At 41.2% G+C, this 19,205-nt stretch overlaps 1 protein-coding gene across 1 annotated transcript; it reads left to right on the top strand.

Moving 5' to 3' along the window:
• Positions 1 to 1,248: 1,248 nt before the first annotated feature.
• TXNRD3 (thioredoxin reductase 3) lies at positions 1,249 to 18,829 on the top strand. Its single transcript, XM_041461836.1, has 16 exons — positions 1,249 to 1,623; positions 7,063 to 7,123; positions 8,712 to 8,821; positions 9,004 to 9,117; positions 10,915 to 10,987; positions 11,855 to 11,974; positions 12,382 to 12,524; positions 13,935 to 14,050; positions 14,162 to 14,387; positions 14,605 to 14,697; positions 15,109 to 15,185; positions 15,725 to 15,881; positions 16,045 to 16,152; positions 17,038 to 17,133; positions 17,339 to 17,473; positions 17,605 to 18,829. The coding sequence occupies exons 1-16, from the start codon at positions 1,345 to 1,347 to the stop codon at positions 17,665 to 17,667; spliced, it is 1,971 nt and encodes a 656-aa protein (XP_041317770.1). The 5' UTR covers positions 1,249 to 1,344; the 3' UTR covers positions 17,668 to 18,829.
• Positions 18,830 to 19,205: the final 376 nt, after the last annotated feature.

Here is a 19,205-nt window from a genome sequence, read left to right as displayed (position 1 = left end):
TTACGTCAGTAGCTGTAGGTAATGTACCCACTTTCCTATATGCTGATACTGAAATAAAAGGCTGCAGAACTTAGATTTGTTTTCCTCTGTGGGCAGTGTAGAAAGTCTTAGTCTATAACTCCTTCTTTGCCAACATTCAAATAAATGCAATATACTTTTTTTTTTCAAGCTCACTGGGCTTGAAACATCATAAGTACACATGATCCAGAAAGGAATTAAGCCAGTTAATTCAGTTGTCTCCCACCAGGTCCATTTTCATCACTGGTGGCATTACAGCTATTATATGTGACTATTTTTAGCATTAGTAAATAGCAGTAGGACTGGTCTGTGGCAGGTGTGGGAGGGAGCAATGGACTTCATCACCTACGCTGCTAAAAACTCCTTACTGAATCTTATGAAATCGCTCCGTGCTTTCCTCACCTACAGAAAGTAACTCCTGTCACTCAGAAGCTCGCAGGGTTTGATTTAGCGAAGTTCTTAGACCAGGACAACCCGCTAGGACGGCTGACAGGAGCTGCTGCTGCCATGGCACACAGCGGGTCGCGGAGCGGGGAGATGCCCGAGCTCTAGGGGCCTCGGCTCGGCCCCGGCCCTGCCCAGAGCCCCGGGGCGCAGGGAGGGCAGAGAGCCGGCAGGGCTGCTCCTGCCCCCTGCCCTCACACGGGCTCCTCCATGCCTCTGACAACGGCCCCTCCACCCTCCAGCCCTATTACCAGGCTTCCTAAGGAAGAGCAGTCCAGCTCATAACAGATGTATGTAATAAGCAGTGCCAGATGCTTCAGCATGCCCTCCTTTAACCCCGCAACGTGTAAGAAAATGAAACTTTATCTGCTCTCTTGCCTAATAATCCGTTTTATTATAGGAAATGCTCCACTTGTACCCGTTCTCCTTCCTGCGCAGGAGATCCAAGGGGCAGGTGGAGGCACACGGGGGAAGCAGCTTTTCCCTCATACTTCACGCCAACTTAAAGGGCACCGAGGCAGGTCGAACCCGGGACTTGGGCCGATCGCTCCAGGCCGGGGCAATCGCCGCCGGCTCAGAGCCGGGCGGTCCGTGAGGGGAGAAAGAACAACCCCCACGCCACCCCCGGCTCCGCCCGGCACTATCCGCCCCCTCAGCCCCGGCCGGCCGGGCGCCGAGGCGGCACCGCCCCGCCCGCCGCTCATGCGCGCTCTCGCCGGCCTCCTGTTGGCTCACTTCACGCCTCCTCGCAGAGGGGAGAGAGGCTTAAATAACTCAAGTTTATCCTTCTCTGCATAGCCTTTGAGCAGATAGTGAGGCTTCCGCCTCTGATATAAAGTATCTTTTATTATTCTATAATGATTCGTAGTGCTTTTGGCTGAAATGCAGGGTGGAGAGCCCTCCTGGGCATGTTGTCCCCCCTCGCTCCCTCCGATTAGGTCGGCCCGGCTCGTCATGCTGCCCGCTGCGGAAGGGGCGGGCGCGGTTGAGGGTCAGTGTGGCTGCCGCGGGGAAGGCGTCGGTGCCGCTACCGCCATGGCGCCGCCGCCGGGACAGACCCGGCTCCCGGACTGGGACGGGCTGAAGCTCCGCGTGCGGACCCTCATCGCCTCGCACCGCGTCATGATCTTCAGCAAGAGCTACTGCCCATACTGCAACAAGGTGAGGCGGCGGTGGCGGTGGCGGGAGCCCGCTCGGCGCGGTGCCCCGCGGGCCCTCCCCTCGAGGGATGCATGGGCAGACCTTGGCCCGAGGGCGCCCGCTGGGCCCGCGCAGCGGAGCGGGGCTGAGGGAGGCGGTGTGGGCATGCGGCGGCTGCTGCCGGCAGAGGCACCTGCGGGCTTTGGAGCGTGCCGAAGTGGCGCTGTATCCATCCCGCTCCAGCAGCACGTGCCAGCCCTGGAACACCACTTTCCACTTGAAACCAGGCGAAGATCCGTGGTGTTCGTGGTAGTTCTTTCGCTTTGCCACGGTGGGAGATGGATGTGTGGCGAGTTCTGCGCAGTGTGCTTGTTCCTCCAGCTGTACAGCTGCTTGAAGCTCAGGGTGCTGGCTGTGTTTCTTTGTCGCTGGAAATTTGGGTACCACACTGGTGTTCAGCTTGGACAAAGCTGCCCTCCAAGGGAGGGATGAGTTAAGTTTTCTGCCCTTTCTAAATTTGAGGAAGGTTGACTCTATAACAAATGTGTACGTTCTAAATATTGGTTGCAGCGTGTGTTCAAAAGAAGAGAAAAGCATGCTTAGTTAATTGTGATGTTTAGAGAAAAATATCTTTTTAGCCCTAAAGCCTGTACATCAGTGTCACAGGCTGGCTATAACTAGTAAGCCAAACTCATTGAAAAATCAGGGCCTTCATTAGAATTTTATGATACCAACAAACTGGTCATAGTCCACACAAGACCTGAGGGTTTGTAGGCCTTGGGTTTCTTGGATAGTTGCAAAAAGTATTTTATGAAATTTTATTTAAACTTTGCACTTCCATATTTGATAGGGCCATGGTGGAAGAACATAATTGGAACTGTTGGATGAAGTCCTAGTGTTCCTCAATAAAAGTGATAACCAGGAAAATACTCAGAAGCCTCGCTCTCATTTCTGAGTTAGGCTTAGTTCTGGAAATTCTGGGGAGGGAAGAGATATTATGACTGCCTTGCACAAAACTTAACTGAATATATCCTATCTCACTTGCAACTTAAATGAGGTTTTGAGAAGGGAAGCTTTTGTGTTTGGGAGGATCAACCAAACCAGTGCCTTCTGTCTAAGAACCTTTTGGCAGATAGTGAAGCAGAATACACAGCTCAAATCTTTCTTAACAACTTACTTGAAGTTTTGGTAAATGAAGAGTTGGAGTCTTGCTCCTGCCTAGTCCAGTTGACAAAAGTGTTATCTTCTGCTGAGGAGAAATCATTTCTTGAGGACTCCAGAGCTGACCATTGAGAAATACTTAGTCATGCCTGTCAGTATTGCCCTGTGAACTTTTAGTGCTTGTGATTGTAAATGCTGATGCTCATGGCACTCAGTTCAGTGGGTTTGAGATCGCTTGATGACGCTGTAACTTTTTAAACCTTCTTCCTTTTTCCTTCATCTGTTTGTGGTGTTGCAGGGGCTCTAGACTAAGACAAGGAGGGGAGAAAAGACTTGATTGTAGTCCGGTATTAAATTCTAGATTGTTCTTTCCTGCATTTGTTCATAGCTTCTCCATTAGGCAGTTTGCTTGCTTCAGTGAAGCGATCAGATATGAGGAATATTATCCTTATTTTCTTGCCAAGGGGACAAATGAACACAGGGAGTAGGAGGACCCTCTGTCATGCCCCTTTCTAGGAGGGGGAGTTGAAAAATGCTGTGTGAATTTTTGTGAAGAAACAGGTCATAAATAGGGCTGGGGGATGAAGAGCAGATTGGCCTGGTAGGCAGATTTCCTTGGCTCATGTTCCTGATTGGACCAGAACAGAAAGGTAATATAATAAAGAAAATGTGGAGAAGGGGTATAGATTGCAGGCAGAGAATTAGAAGAAGAAAGTTTATGGAAGAAGGAAGCCTCACATGAGACATCAAGTGATAAAACAGGAATATCTATAACACTAAGGGTATTAACAATCCCTCTTACCAAAGACTTAGAAATTAGTGAAAGGAATGGGAAAACAATGGGTAATGCAGGACTCTTGTTAGCTGATCAAGTCTATAGAATTAATGAAGTGAATGTAATTTGGAAGTGTAATTACAGCTTGGGTGCTTAGACTGTAATCACATAGTTCTGAGTTCTTAGACAGATATGAACAGTGTGCATTGTATTGTCTTTTACTGTGGATGGTTGTTAGCAGTGTGCTTTTTGTAGGATTAATTTAAAAAGATGTTTAGTGCTCATGCTCTGAAAGTACCTAATTTGAGGGTGGAAAGAATTCTCTATTTCAAGTGGAGGTAGCCATGCTAGAAGAAAATTGAAATTGCACTTTTCTTCGGAAACACAACTGCAAATAAATACCCTAAGTGGATTAGGTAGGTGATTGTATTCAGGTTAGCTAATAGCATGACTTGGCAATTGTGCTGTTGTTCTTCTGCAAATGCAATTTGTTGTTCAACTGCTTTAACAGGGCAGTGGTGGAGAGGGGGCGGTGGTAGAATTACTTCCTTGTCATAATTTAACTTGGCTGCTTCTTCAATTTCTTAGCAATCAGAAAAGATAATAAGATAGAAATGCATAAAGAAAACATAGTTTTTTAGCATGGAAAAAATGGCAAGGCTGAACACTGTGATATGTCGATACTTTAGGAGCAGCAGCTGTGATTGCATGAAGTTACTGGTTATTTTAGTTATATTTTATGCTATTACAGATTACATTCTCTCTCTTCAGGGGGTTCTGGCCAATTCAGCTGTAGCTGTTATGGAGTGTTAGCTGATACTTAAAAAAGCAGACCTAGGACAGACCATTATCATTTTATGATATGAAGCTTATCTCAAACCTGCTTAGCTTCCTTAGTGACAGAAAGCATCTCTGGGAAGCATTTCCTAAAGTTAGACTAATTTCTTGGTTTCAGAGGAATTATCTATTGTTTAATAATATTTGGAAGTGTTTCCAGTCCATCATTTTTTGTGAAAACTGAAAGGGTTTAGTAGGTACCTGAGGCCATTGCATTGGTGAAAAGGGAAGTAAATGGTTGTATCAGTGACTACAGCCTTGTGTCCCATCCCAGACATTTGGAGAAATGATAGTTTTGTCTTTGGGCTAGAAGTAAGAAAATCTCCCAGTGCACTGCTGAAGTTTCCAGTGGTATGTATGTGTGACACAGGAATTTTGTGACCCAAGTCGGTATTAGTTTTATTAAGTTCAAAGTTTTCAGTGGATTTTCTTTTTCATTAGTTGGTCTAATAACTCCTTTGACCTCATTTTAATTTTGGCTTGTACAGTGCCAGATAGCAGTAAGTTTTCTGGTGGTGTTCCCTAGGGAGAATTACTTCCTTTTCATTTCAAAGTTGTTTTCTGGTAAATGCAGTTATTGCTGAGTGCTCCAGTGAGTATTTCTGAGAAATCATTTCCTGTTCAGCTTATCTTGATATTAGTCATGATTAGTGTGTTATCTTTCTACTCCTCCTAATCATTTCCTTCTCCAAACCAAAGTAATCTATTATCTCTTGCCTGCATTGAAGATTTTGTAACTGCTCATGTGCTTGCTATGATCCTTCCTCCAGTTTCATTAGCACGACACAAGTATGATTTGTTCATAAGTGTGAAGTGCAATAGTTGCCTCTAATTAGGATGCTGGCATTTGTCTGATTTTTGTTCTTTCTACTGAGCACCTTCAGTAGAGAATAAAGGTGGTCTAAATGCCTTAAATCTGTCCTTTCTTGAGTGTAGTCTTTCTTGGTTTAGTAATGTCATGTCCTGTCCTTCCTGCCAGCTGCTGTTGCAATGTTTTGGCAGAGTTTTTTTTTTTTAAAAAGAAAACAAAAACTAAGGAACGCTTGCCTGTTATTTGCTTTGCTGCAAACTAAACCAGCAGCCAAGAAATCAGCTAATTTCTGATTTGCCTCTGTATTCTTAACACTTCCTAGTAGCAATCATTTTAAGCTCTGCATTTTGGATCTTGCATGGCATTTACTTTGAGATTCGTAACAGCAGATGCAGAGCTGGAGATCTGGAGTGGTTCCACTGCTGTTTCCCTTTCATTCTGCCTGTAGCTGTAATCATTCCAGGGAGCAAGCCTGGAGGTAATGGTGAGCTTAGGACAAAAAATTTCAAGGATCATCTGTAGCTGGTTAGAGGGCTGGAGTATCACACACAGTGAATGTGCGAAGGAGGAGCTCAATTTGTTCAACCTTGATAAGGCTGACCAGAGGTTTTAGTTGCTGCCTTCAGCTGACTAGTGGGAAGACAGCCAGACTGTTCTTCAAGTTGAAGAGTGAAAGGAGAAGAACCAGCAAACATGAGTTGCAGTGACACACTCCAATGGGATAAAATGGAAGTTCTTTACTCTGGTGTCTCTGCCCTCTTGGATGTTCCCAGTGAGAGGACAGTGCTTTAGCAATCTTCATCAGCCTTCACATTTGGCTCTGCTTTGAGCAGGGAGTTCATGCAGATGGCCTAAAAAGGTCCCTTAGAGCTTCCACTATTCTAAAACTGTAGAACCAATATAATCAGTTACAGAGGCAAAGCTTTTTTTTTGAATGTTACGGTTGATAGATGATGTGCTAAGTAACTTCATTTGTACAGAATACAAGATCTTCTTGTTTGTCTGCATAAAGCTGAAACTTTATCAGAAAACACTGGGGATACTCAGTATTCAGTATAGTAACAGTATGAATCACAGCAATATTAAAAACATTTTATTCCTCATGTGTTATACATCTTTAAATTTACTAGATGGGACTCAACATACTCTTAATGAAGCTCTGTCAATAAATTTGAGGTTCATCAGAAAGCTGATTGAAAAATGTTCAGACTCCATGCTGGCAAGTGGGTCCATCCCACTGACATTCAGTGATTCTTGCTCAAGCTGTTTTCACATGCCAGCTTCACAAAAAATGTTATTGTAGAAATGTTTCTAAAAGGCTGCCTCATTTGAGTCAGGTCATGGTACACTTTGTCCATCCAGAACTGAGGTTAGAAAAACACCCAGCTGAGTGCTGAATACATTTGGAATGTGTTCCTTCCTTCTATAGCTTTTTTTATTATTATTTCTTTGACAGCATTTTGTTTTGCTTATTGTTTTCTACTCCCTTTTTTCCTTTGGTGTTTTTTTGTTTTGGTTTTTTTTTTTTTCCTTAGTATTATCAAGGACTCTTGCTGCTGCTTTATCTCTCTTCTTAGTTTTTATATGGCAGTCACTTCCATGGCTTTTGGTATGTCATGGGTGGAGAAGTCAGCAGCTAAGCAAATTGTATCTAGAAGCTTTTTCTTAAGGTAACAGGACTTGTACTGGAAGGTTAAATGCTCTGGCTTTAAGTGAGGAATGCACAAAACATAGAACCAAACTATCAAAGCTGTGTGGAGCCTGTGCCTCAGAGCACGGGCACTGAGCCGTGGAGGTCTCTGTGTGTGTCCAGCAGGGAAGCTGTACCCTGAGCTGAGAAACCTTTGCACTGCCATGGTGTCTGTTCCTGTTGCAGGTGAAGGAACTCTTCCGCTCCCTGCGTGTGGAGTACTATGCTCTGGAACTGGATGTAGCTGGTGAGTAGGAGAAAAAAAAATGTATCACATGCTGCTGCTTAATGTAACTAAAAATTAGTGATTCCTTAAGCTGCATAATTCCTTAAGCTGTCTTGAATTAATTGGGGGAGATTAAACAAGTAAAATACATTTTAATATATGTAGAGATAAAGGCAGTTAGGTTTCAATGTGGTTTTTGTACAGGATGTGTTTTTAATATAACTGAAGGCTTTGATTATAAAAACCATCAGGTGATAGAGAATGTGAGATCTGATTTCTGTACAAGGAACTATGACTTCTGGGGAATAAGTCTGTAATTTTTTTCCTACTCCTGGTTCTCTTGTGGCTTCAGATGAATTGTTAATGTTTGACTTGGTGTATTGGTGACCTTCTTTGGGGAAAGTGCTGAGTCACTGGAAGGAAGGGTAAATTCTAGTAACTAGGCTGTTGCTAGTTTCAAGTTGTTTTTTTTTCCTTAGAGCCCAAGCTGCTTTAGTTTTAGGACATGTGCAGTGCCTTATGTGTATATGGACATAATGCATGTAGCTTTTCATGTAGTTTTAGGAAAAAATAGTTTCTTATATGGTTCTTACTGAGGTCTTAAGTGCACTTTTGGTAAGCTTTTGAGTGTCTATTATTTTTTTCTGCACAAAACTTAAATTTCCAATATTTTTTTCAAAGTTCTAATGCCTTTTTGAAGTTTCTGGTTTTGCCTAAGCATTGTTTGGGAGAAATGTCGCTATTTATTCATCTCTTCTTAGCTACTTTTACTTCTTATTCAAGTTGTCATACTGTGAATTAATTATAGCCCAAGATATGTAAAGTACAATGCACAGCCTTTTTTTTTCCTGGAATTACTTCTAATTAATAATATATTTCCCTTGCAGTTGCTCTGATTTCTGATACTTAGTAGATACAATCTTGGAATAAAAAGATTTTAGTCAAAAGTGATTACTGTAAATCCCCATTCCCACATTTACTGCTGAGAGATCCAAATTGAGCCTCTGTGTAGGTGCTGATGATTCAGATGGCAGATGAGGTCAAGCAATGATAATTTTAAAATTATAAAGTTTCTGACAGTGTGGTGGGTGGAAAAAGGAGGAAGGTAGCTTTAGGGTAAGTAGAAAAGCATGTTCGTACTTTCCTTACCATTGTCTCGTAATACAAAGCTGCTGGGCAAAATTATGTTCCTGTGCACAGAACATACTCCAAAATAAGACAGTTCTCATGAAAGAAAAGGTGTCTGTGTGATCTTCTGTGATAGCTGGAAAAGAATTTTTGTGTAGTGAACACTGTAGTGTGTAGCAACAAATGTGACACTGTAAGAGATAAAAATCCTTACTAAACTCTTACTACTTCGGCATTACTCCATTCTGTAGAATTGTGGCTTGAAATACCAATTTAATTTCTGTATTTAAGCCTGCTCCTTTTGAGAAGTAGTTTCTGAAGACTTGCTTATGTCCAGGAAACCTGCAAATGGAATATTTATAATAAAATTGTTGTCTTGGCAGGCCTACAGTGTATCACTGTCCAAACCTAAATACTTCAGATTGTTCTAAAATCTCCTCCTGAAATCTGTTTATAATGTACACATTTCTTTTATTCTTAGACGATGGAGCCAGTATTCAGCAAGTATTGGCAGAGCTGACCAACCAGAGGACAGTGCCTAATGTATTTGTGAATGGAACTCACGTTGGTGGCTGTGATGCAACATATCAGGTAACTTGGCTTTAAAAATCAGCTGGAAGTAGACAAGACTGAGGGATTTTGCTGTTTGATCATAGTTACATTTTGTGTGACATAGCACACTGGGTCAGTCACATGAGGCAATGTTATCATATCTGTTGTTTGCTCAGAAACATGTGTGCTAATTTGATTACTTACTTCTTTTTTTCTCCCAGGCTTATAAGGATGGATCACTGCAGAAACTCCTTGGGGATAACCAAATTACAGAGCCCTATGAATATGATCTCATTATTATTGGTGGTGGCTCAGGTGGACTTGCATGTTCTAAGGTAGGATGGGAAAATGACATTAAAGAACGGGTGGTACGGAAAACTTATTCAAAAGTTAATCTCTCTATTAATTATGTTGGTACAAAAGAGTCTATGTTTTGATGAGTATTACTGCTCTTCTTGTTAATTAATGAACCAATAGTGGTCTAGTAATGTGCTTACTCAGGGGATAAAGGGACCAGTTTCTAGCCAATGTCTATTCAGTTCTTGATCCTAATAATAGGTTTTAGTTTTCTGGCTGAGGGTGGAACCAAATGTTTTTTAACGATGTCTTCCGCATGTGTAATACACAGGCACTTCCAAACAGTAATCTAGAAAACTTAAAGGCTGCTCTTGAAGCTTTTTGACAGTTTAGGATTTAGTATCACCTGTCATGTAAAATTAAGTGCTTCCAGCAGTTCCCTTCAAGGAGCTGCTTCACTCTTTAGTTCGCTTTTTAGGTGCTTTCTCAGAAGGGGAAACTGAGATTGTGTAGCCCTTACACAATTAGCTGTTGTTCGGAGTGCCTCAGGACCTAAGGTCCAGATTCAGTTTTCTCTGCTTCCCAAGGGATTTGGATACACAGTCCCATTTGTCAGCCAGGGATCCTTAACTGTCAGTTTGTCTTGGGCAGGGTGAGGCTCTTCTAACAGCCTTGACAATTGCTGAACTATACAGCCAAGCATGCAACCTTAATTAGAAAATACAAAGCAGGCAGGAGGAGCTGACAGTGGAATTCTTCAGTTGGCCAGTTGTGTATTTTCAGAATGTTCAGATCTTTCCTCACAGTACCTTCTGGGACATCAGTTGTAAACTTGGTGCTAATTGCCAAATTGTTCATAGTATTCGCGAAATGTAAGACAGCCAGCTAAACCTTGTTTTAGCCAGGATTGCAGTTGTTATGCAGAAGTTCTTAAATGGATTTGAGACACCTAGAAATTTGATTTAGGTGCTTGAAAAATCAAACAATGTGTACTTGGTAATTTCTTGGATAGAGGAATAGGCTTATGAGAAGAACATCTAATGTAAGCTACTTGCTCCAAGCAAGGTCAACTGTGAAGTCACACAGGATTGTGCAGGATCTCATTCATTTGAAATAAGCCAGGGGTGGAGATGGCACAGCCTTTCTGGGAAACCTGTTTGGTTGTCCTCATGGTGTGAAAGTTCCTTAGTCTGAGTCTTTTATTTCAACTTAAAGCCATTGTCTTTTGTCCATTTGCTACTTAGCCACCGTGAAGTGCCTGGCACAGTCATCTTAATGTACTTCTCATAGGTATTGGAAAGTTGCTCCTGTGTCCCCTGCAAATTCAGTTGTTCTCCAGACTGAATGTGTCAAATTCCCTTGGCCTTCTCATAGGGGGTGTGCTCCAGCCCCTTGAACATCATGGTGGTGCTCCTTTGAAATGTCTCCAGTGTGTCACCTTCTTTTCCATGCATGACCATGCCAAGTCAGTTCTGTCCTTCTGAAAGGAAAGCAGAGCTAACAGCATAAAATATTTCTTTAGGTGAGGTAGAAGAGAATCATAGGCTGCTGAGCCCATCTCCTACTTTTTTCACATCATGGCTTTTGACAGCATAGGATGATCTGGATGCAGCATTGAACATGCAAGGAAATAGTCAAAGTTTGGAAAAAAGTCAGTTCTTGAGGGATTCCAGTTTTTGCCTTGGGAAGGAGACAGAAGAGCCATGTATGTTAATGACTAACTGGTGAAGGTAGTAAAGAAGTCTTCTATTAGTGCTAAATGTATCATGACCATAAATGAGTGCACAGGCTTGCTTGGTTCAATAATGCTGACTGGTCTTCTCCATCCTTTATAGGAAGCTGCTGCCTTGGGAAAGAAAGTAATGGTATTAGATTATGTTGTTCCAACACCTCTTGGAACCTCATGGGGTGAGCTTTTTTAATCTTGTATTTGATGATGTTTGAGTACCAGTGATACATACTGAGTTGTTACATATTATGGATTTGTGTTCTTAGGAATTGAGGCTAAATTCCTGTAATTCTAGTACACAGATAACAAGAGTTATTTGCCTGGCATGCCTGCTGCTTTTCTGGATGGTTATTTCTGCTTTGAGCATTGTTAATTCTGCTCTCTGTCAAAAGTTTTTCTAGTTTTGATCACTTTCAAACCATGTGTGGGTAGTGTCTGCATGCATGTTCACATTCTAATGTTTGTGGGGATATTTTGCCTTTCACTTCATCCAGTTCTATATAATAGACAACTGATAGGATCCCTTTAGAACAGTGACTCCTTTGCTGTGTATGTCTCACCTTTTCCTAATTAAGGACAGCTACTGGCTGGCCTCATTAGTGACACTGGCAGCTGAGAATGAGTAAAAGATTTCAGTGAAACTTCTGTTGAGTCAAGGAATGAATGTGCTCTTGTAGATAGCATTTCAAACACAGGCATATTTAAAATACCACATAATAGATGATGCTAAATTGTAGAAACCCTGGGCTTTTTGCCTGGCTTACTTGACAAGCTGACTAAAATCTGAAGCCTTGTGGAGTAAGTAACCAGGCTCTGTTTGACATGCTGTACCTGTCTTTGGGTCAGTGAGTCTAATAATGTCTTAAACCAAATACAAGCTTAGTGTGTTCATCGTATTTTATAATGTCTCTTGCAACAGATATTTCATGTTACTGGTGTGACTGTAGCAAAGCTCCCTTAGTGATATGAGTGATTACACAAAGTATGTGATAGGGAAAGCATAAATCCCATTCATGGAAGCAATAATGTCATTCTTTCCATCTTAGGACTTGGTGGCACGTGTGTAAATGTAGGTTGCATTCCCAAGAAGCTGATGCATCAAGCAGCACTTCTGGGTCAGGCACTCCAAGATTCAAGGAAGTATGGGTGGCAGTATGAAGAACAAGGTTGGTATGAACACAGAGGGAAGACCAAGACTGTACAGATGAGATGCTGAACTCAAGAGTGTTCTTGTATTTGGACTTAATAAATTAGAGGCAGAGTTGTGTACTTATCTTAGGTGAATCAGAAGGTGAACTCCTCCTTGAGTCATAGAAACCTTTGGGGTTGAAAGTTAATTGTGTTTTGTTCCCTGTATTAACAGAAATAAATGACAGAACTTCTAGAATGGGTTTAGTTCATATAGTAACAAGTCACATAAATATTAACATGGTAGACCAAGACCTTAATATGTATCCTCATTACTGATAATGATGTTTTTTTTAGCATGATGTACAATGAATAAGTTAAGTTTTTCTTAAGGGCCACATTGTACTTTTATTTCCTTAAATATGAAATCACTGTCTTGTTTCAGTTAAACACAACTGGGAGACCATGGTAGAAGCAGTTCAGAACTACATTGGTTCTCTAAACTGGGGCTATCGAGTGTCTTTGAGAGAGAAGTCTGTGACATACCTCAATTCTTATGGAGAATTCGTGGAACCACACAAAATCAAGGTATATTCTGCATTTAAAATACTTAGTTGGGATGGAAAACTCATGTTCTAGAAACATGCATTTCTGGCTTATAAAATTCAGCACCAAAAAGGCTTCATCTTAACATTGCCAAGTTAGGTCAACTGAAGTTAATAACTCATTTATGAAGTTACTGGTTAAAATAATTACTGCACTTTAGTGTCTGCCACAGTGTTTGCAAACCTAGTTCTGTAAGAGTGATGTGGGTATGTGTAAACCTGTGTCTTGTAAGAACAGAGGAAGGTGGTCTCATTTTCTACCTTCATGACTGATTTCAGCAGCCTGAGTGAGGAAGGGGGGGAAAGAAAGGAAACTCTAGCTGTGTGATTTTGCAAGTTGGAAAATCCTCATACTAAAGCATAAAAACTATTGAAATTAAATTTAGATTAAGCACTTGCATAAGAGCTCTTCTAGAACCTTGTGCCGTATCAGCATACAAATTAAAGTGTCAGTTTTGCAAGACAAAGCTTGTTCTGCCAATCTTGCTATAAGTGAGCATACTGAAGCAAGGTTAACCTAGCAGTGCATATTGAAGGCAACAGTTGCACTCAGTGAGTGTAATTGTCTGTTTGCAGTATCCAGGCTGAACTCCTTGTCTTTTAAACCAAGATAAAGAAAGATAATAGTAAATTCAATTTACCTTGTGTACCACCTGTTCAAGTGTCCAAGTCACTGAAGTGTCCTTAGTCAATAAATGAAGTAGAACAGAGACTTCCCAGCAGCAGGCTGGACTAGATGACCTCCTGAGATCTCTTCCAACCTGAATTACCTGTTGACTCAACGGGGAAAATGTTTCCCTTCATTTGTGATGGAAAACTAACAAAGAGCAAGAATGAAGGTCAGATTCTGGGAGAGATGCATTGGCAAGATGAAATTTCCAAAGACCAAGGGTCTCTAGAGGTCAAATTAGTTAGAATTCATGCAAGGTTGGGTCTTAGGCCCTCTGAACTGAAATCATGTAACTAGTTACCTTTTTGTTAATTACTTTTTTTTTTTTTACATTAGCTGAAGAACTAATTCATGTTATGCTGTCCCTTGCGTTACATTGGCCTTTTATTGTGGGGATAAAGGGGTTGTCTTAATTTGTTGTGGCTTTTTATAACTTGGAAGTCAAGTTGTTATGAATAATCCAATCTAATTTAGTAGTTAAAATGGGCAGGATTCAAAGAGTAAGTGATTTTAAGTGCTCTAATGGAAGAAAACCCTGATAGTCAGTTGTTTAAACCTGTTGTTCTTCAGTGGCCTGTGTGGCATCTCTAAATGCGTTTGTTCTTGTTTCAAACTGCTTATTCTTGATTTTTAAACGTATCTGCAATAATTAAGGAAAGCATTACATAATTTTTATCTTAAAGCATATGAAAATGTCTGGCTTAACTGTGTCTTCATCAACAGGCAACTAACAGAAAAGGACAAGTAACCTATCACACAGCAGAGACTTTTGTGCTGGCTACAGGAGAAAGGCCAAGATACCCAGGTATCCCTGGAGATAAAGAATTCTGCATTACCAGGTGAGATGAAAAGGCACAAAAGACTGAACTTGTCTGCTCTAGTGTTTGCCAAGACAAACAAGCTTGTGTTGGAAGGACCTTGTAACTTACTTAGACTCCTTCTCTTTTCAGTGATGACCTCTTCTCCCTGCCTTACTGCCCTGGCAAGACTCTGGTTGTGGGTGCTTCCTACGTGGCTCTGGAGTGTGCAGGGTTTCTGGCTGGCCTGGGTCTGGATGTCACCGTGATGGTGCGTTCCATTCTGCTGCGGGGTTTTGACCAAGAAATGGCAGAAAAAGTCGGTGCCTACATGGAAACACACGGTGTGAAGTTCATCAGGAAGTTTGTACCTGTTCAGGCAAGTGCTTTCTTCTCTTAACACATCATTACTTTAAACAGCACATGTAAAATGCAGGTGTTGTCTGGGAAGGCTTTGGCTCTGTGCAGAAATAAATGTTTTATGAGACTGAGCTTTTTTAACAGCTTAATGATAGATTAGTAGGTCAAGGCTTGAATGAGAATGGAAGTGAGCTCTGCTGCTTCAGGTCATTCTAAGCTTACAAAAATTTGCACAGGTTGAGCAGCTGGAGCAAGGAATGCCAGGAAGACTGAAAGTGACAGCGAAGTCTACTGAGGGACCAAAAATCCTTGAAGAAGAATATAACACTGTAAGCATGTCTGGATTTGAAATAAATGGCTGTTGATCACATGAATAGTATTGAAATACTTTCTCTTGAACAAATTGAAGGGAACTCGTCCTTAAAAAGTTGTTCATGTAATTTACTGGCAGAAAAAAAAAGGGGAAATTCAGTATTTGTCTTTAGTTGAACCCTGTCAGCCTGGGCTTTAGTTCATATAAACAGTGTTGTTGTTTCTGTTTTTGTTTTGGCTTTTCTGTTTGTTGCATCTCTAAAACAAGATGTACCTGGATGAGAGTTGTGGTGGCTCTTTCAAATTTTGGAAAAAAACAATTTGGAATCATTCATATGCTTTAGTTTTTTCACTGAAAAACCAAGGGAAATATTACGTTACACTTCTCTTGCGTGAAGTTATTGCATTTAATTTTTGGGTTTTTTTAGGTTTTGATAGCCATTGGTCGTGATGCATGTACCAGGAATATTGGTTTACAGACAATTGGTGTCAAAATCAATGAGAAGTGAGTATTACTGAACTCCCTCAAACCACTGAATGCAAGGATTTTTTTTACCTTTGTAAAAATAGCTCATGATACTGATGGTCTTTTAATTCCTACTCTTATGTATAGCAATTATGTGAAACTTTGAAAACTTTTTGTTTCTGAATTTGAGTACAATTGTCCATTAACTTAATTTCTTCAGTACTTACTTTGTAGAACAACTGTTCTGAGTGAATACGTACTGGTTGGTCATTGTGCTGAAAGCACAGTGCTGTATAATAGTCAGGTGAAAGATTGTGAGTCCAAAGATGTCTGAGTAGCTTGGCTGCCATCAGCCAGGCACTGTTGTTCATGTCTGAACTGGCCCACTGAATACAGACTTTAGCAGTGTGTCAGAGTTGGAGGTGATTGATGCTCTGCAGAGTTTGCAGTTGAACTAAAAAAGGCATAAAGATATTTAATGAAATGAGCTGAGTAGTTAGAGTTTCTCCCCTGTTTTTTTGCAGAGATCTGAGGAAAGTGATGATGCTGAATTTTGTGGTCTTCTGTTTGTTTTAAAGGAATGGGAAAGTCCCTGTAAATGATGAAGAACAAACCAATGTGCCTTATGTTTATGCAATTGGGGATATCTTGGAAGGAAAGCTTGAACTTACTCCAGTTGCCATTCAGGCAGGGAGACTGCTGGCCCAAAGGCTGTATGGGGGTAGTTCCAAAAAGGTAAAGCTGTAAGCAGACAACTTCAACTTATTTCTCAATAAGTTAAAGTATCTCAATAAGATGCTTTTAGCCTCAAAACTGCAGTAACATCTTGTATAACTTTTTCTGGTATGTAGTGTATAGAACTTGCATAGTCTAAATATGATTTTTTTTTTATTTTTAGTGTGACTATATCAATGTACCAACAACAGTGTTTACCCCTTTAGAGTATGGCAGCTGTGGGTATCCTGAAGAAAAAGCCATAGATGAATATGGAGAGCAAAACTTGGAGGTAAGAACACCCAGGAGTCAATTAACTTGTAGCTTGAGGGTGTTTTTCTTGGGCCTTGCTGCTTTAGTCTCATGGAATAGTGTTAACAAGATCAGAAGTTTGGACAGGTAGAACTGTTGTGGCTGTGTTTTCATCTGGCCAGCAAGGTACTGAGCTCACAGAAACCCAGGACTGGACTTAATGCCATTAGAATTGTGCATAACCATTTGCAGGTGGCTGAGAGAAGCATTTGCCCTCAGGAGGCCAGACTTAGGTTGCAGAGCTGTAGGAGTGTTTTTTATTGTCATGAATTAAAGGCTTTTATTGCTGAAGTATACCAAACTCCTGGGATGAACTATTTTCTGCTGGTCCACTGTACTTGAATTGTGAATTTTTTTTGCTGACCTTAACATATGTCTATAGGAGTATTGGGGATAACTTCCCCATTGTATGGTAATTTCTGGCTTCTGCACATCTCTGAGGAGTTACACTGAAGATACTTGCATGCCTTATGTTTAATTCCTTACATCTTTCAAAATCACTTGACATTATTGAGTTTCTGCTGTTACCTGTTTTAGATTTAAACTTATTGTAACTGGATATTAATTTCATATTTCTCTTTCTGAAAGTTTGATTTGTGACTACTGTATATTGTAGCTGTTGTTGTTTTTATCAAGTATTTAAATCAGAGCTACATGGTTTGAGTCAAGTCTTCCTCTGCTGAGTTTTGGAGGATGGACTCTGTGGACTGAGTTGAAAAAAAAAATCACTCTTGTCTCGTTTGTTATAGACAAGAATATAGTGGGTTAAATGTGAAACCACCTATTTATAAAGATACTATAAAGTAGAATTGTGCCTGACTGAATCAATGAAATTCTAATGCTCTTTTTCTTGTTTTTCTCCCAGGTTTATCACACCTTGTTCTGGCCACTTGAATGGACAGTGCCCGGCAGGGATAACAATACCTGTTATGCAAAGATCATCTGCAATAAACAGGACAATGTAAGTAGCAGGATGGATATGCTGAGGGTATTTTTGAAGTGGAAAGAACTGCAGAACTACTTTGTTTGAAGTGGTTAATTTTTTCTTAAAGACTGTGCTGTTGACCTACTTGTGTAACATTTTTAGTGTAGTGGGAGTTACACACTAGAGCTTTTGTCAGACTTTGCCTGGTACTGACTCATATTTTTCTCTCACCTGTTCTCAGAATCGTGTGATAGGACTGCATGTTCTTGGACCCAATGCTGGTGAAGTTACCCAAGGTTTTGCTGCTGCAATCAAATGTGGTCTCACCAAAGAATTACTTGATGAAACAATCGGTATCCATCCTACTTGTGCAGAGGTAAGAAAGGGGGAAGGCACAGCCTGATTCAAAACCTGCTCTTGAAGGCAGTTTTACCAAGAGGAGATCAGTAGCCATGTGGATGATGATGCAGGCAACAGTAAACAAGCTCCTCTTTTGGTCTCTTACAGGTGTTCACTACGATGGATATTACCAAATCTTCTGGGCAGGACATCACTCAGAAGGGCTGCTGAGGTTAAACCTGCTGTTTTACGTGTTTCCATGTTGTGCACTCTCGGTCCTGTGGAAGCTCTAATACATCCAACTGCTTTGCAGCAGTGTGAAGGTTTGCATCAGTGCCACTGTAGGTGCTGCAGCTGGGAGTGGTGCCTTCGAGAGGCTTCCTCAGCACGAGTTGTATTGCACATGGGGCAGTAATGCAGCAGGGAGATCTCGGACTGTGAATCCTGACTTTGCTTGGATTAGCACTGCGGTGCTTTCTTGACGTTGTTGCTCAAAATCTTCTTGTGAGGTGAGCTACGACTGATGCTGCCAGGCAAGGCTGGGAGGTTCCTGTCTAGTCAGATGACTGAACTCCTCCTGAAGGAAATTCTTAAATTGCACAAATTAAAGCTAATGCTTCTAGTTCCAGTGTCTTGTACAAATGCTTGAAATAGAAGACAAATATATAATTGAGTGATTCCTGCCAACAGTTTACAGTTGACTGATTTACCTTTTTGATGCATTTTGTTATACTTAATTGTATGTTCAGTTGAGGCAAGATGGCATAAATAGGTTGCAGTGTTGAGCAGTGCAGTTCAAGCACTAGTCTCCCATCCCAACCAGTCTAAAACTTTAGAGTAAGTAACCGAAGACACCTCTGTTGTTCACATTCACAGTTCTTTGACCTCAGGTGACATCATGTCTTCAAAATAAAAATTTGATTTGTAGGTGTCTTGTGTGTCAAGGCTAAAGAGTGTTAAGTACAAGACCATGTCAGTTTGCTTAAATCTGGTTTCAGCTCTGTAATTTAAAACCTCACAGAACCCAGACTTATATCTGTGCTGTTATGTGGAATGCTGAAGTCCTGGAGAAGCAGACTCTGTCCCACTAACACAGTAGGTGCCTGCCCATGCAGGCAGAAGGTGTTGTACAGAGCTGCTCTGATTCATGTGGCAGCCCAGGGCGATGACCTGCTGTGCTTTGTGTAGTGTTGTGTACTGTCAGTACTTTGAAGCTTTCTTCCACCCCTAGCATTCTGTCCTGGGGGATTTGTGCTTGAATCTGGCTCTTAGTTTTGTCCAAAGAGCTGTTTTGAAAGACTGTTCTGAACATTGTATGATAGTAACCAGTTTTTAACTATTTAATCTGTGACCTACTGTGGAATTTGAAGTTCAATAAACAATGCATACAACACTCTGTGGTGTCTGACCTAATGATTTCTGTTGCCTGAGATTTTATTTGGCTTCATTTATGTTGTGTATCCGATACAGTACTAAAACCCCTGGGGATTTGTGCATATTTGAATCTTTTAAATGGAGAAACAAGTTGTCTTGTCACCCCTGGGGGCTTGTTCAAGATATCAAATGTGCTTCTGTTTGGGTATACAGGATTGAGCTTAGGTGAGTTCAAACTTGAAGCAACGGTTTTATACCATTTCTGTATATTCCAGAAGATTCTGAACACCTTGTATTGTTTAACTGCAGAACAGCTCAAAGATGCTCAGTAGAATCTGGGTAGTGCTAGCAGCAAATCTTGCTAGTGTTCATGTTTAGTAACTCTTTGAGACTTG

The sequence above is a fragment of the Pyrgilauda ruficollis genome, unplaced genomic scaffold, assembly GCF_017590135.1.
Source record: "Pyrgilauda ruficollis isolate IOZ18807 unplaced genomic scaffold, ASM1759013v1 scaffold10, whole genome shotgun sequence".
NCBI lineage: Eukaryota > Metazoa > Chordata > Aves > Passeriformes > Passeridae > Pyrgilauda > Pyrgilauda ruficollis.
Note: the sequence above shows the minus strand (reverse complement) of the source record. Positions and strands in the feature narration are given on the sequence as shown.

Excerpts from the sequence above, each read along its gene's own strand:
- TXNRD3 (XM_041461836.1), top strand. The coding sequence starts at position 1,345 with ATGCAGGGTGGAGAGCCCTCCTGGGCATGTTGTCCCCCCTCGCTCCCT. Across the intron at positions 11,975-12,381 it reads GTGGCAGTATGAAGAACAAG|TTAAACACAACTGGGAGACC; the intron begins GTTGGTATGAAC and ends GTCTTGTTTCAG. Across the intron at positions 12,525-13,934 it reads TGGAACCACACAAAATCAAG|GCAACTAACAGAAAAGGACA; the intron begins GTATATTCTGCA and ends CTTCATCAACAG.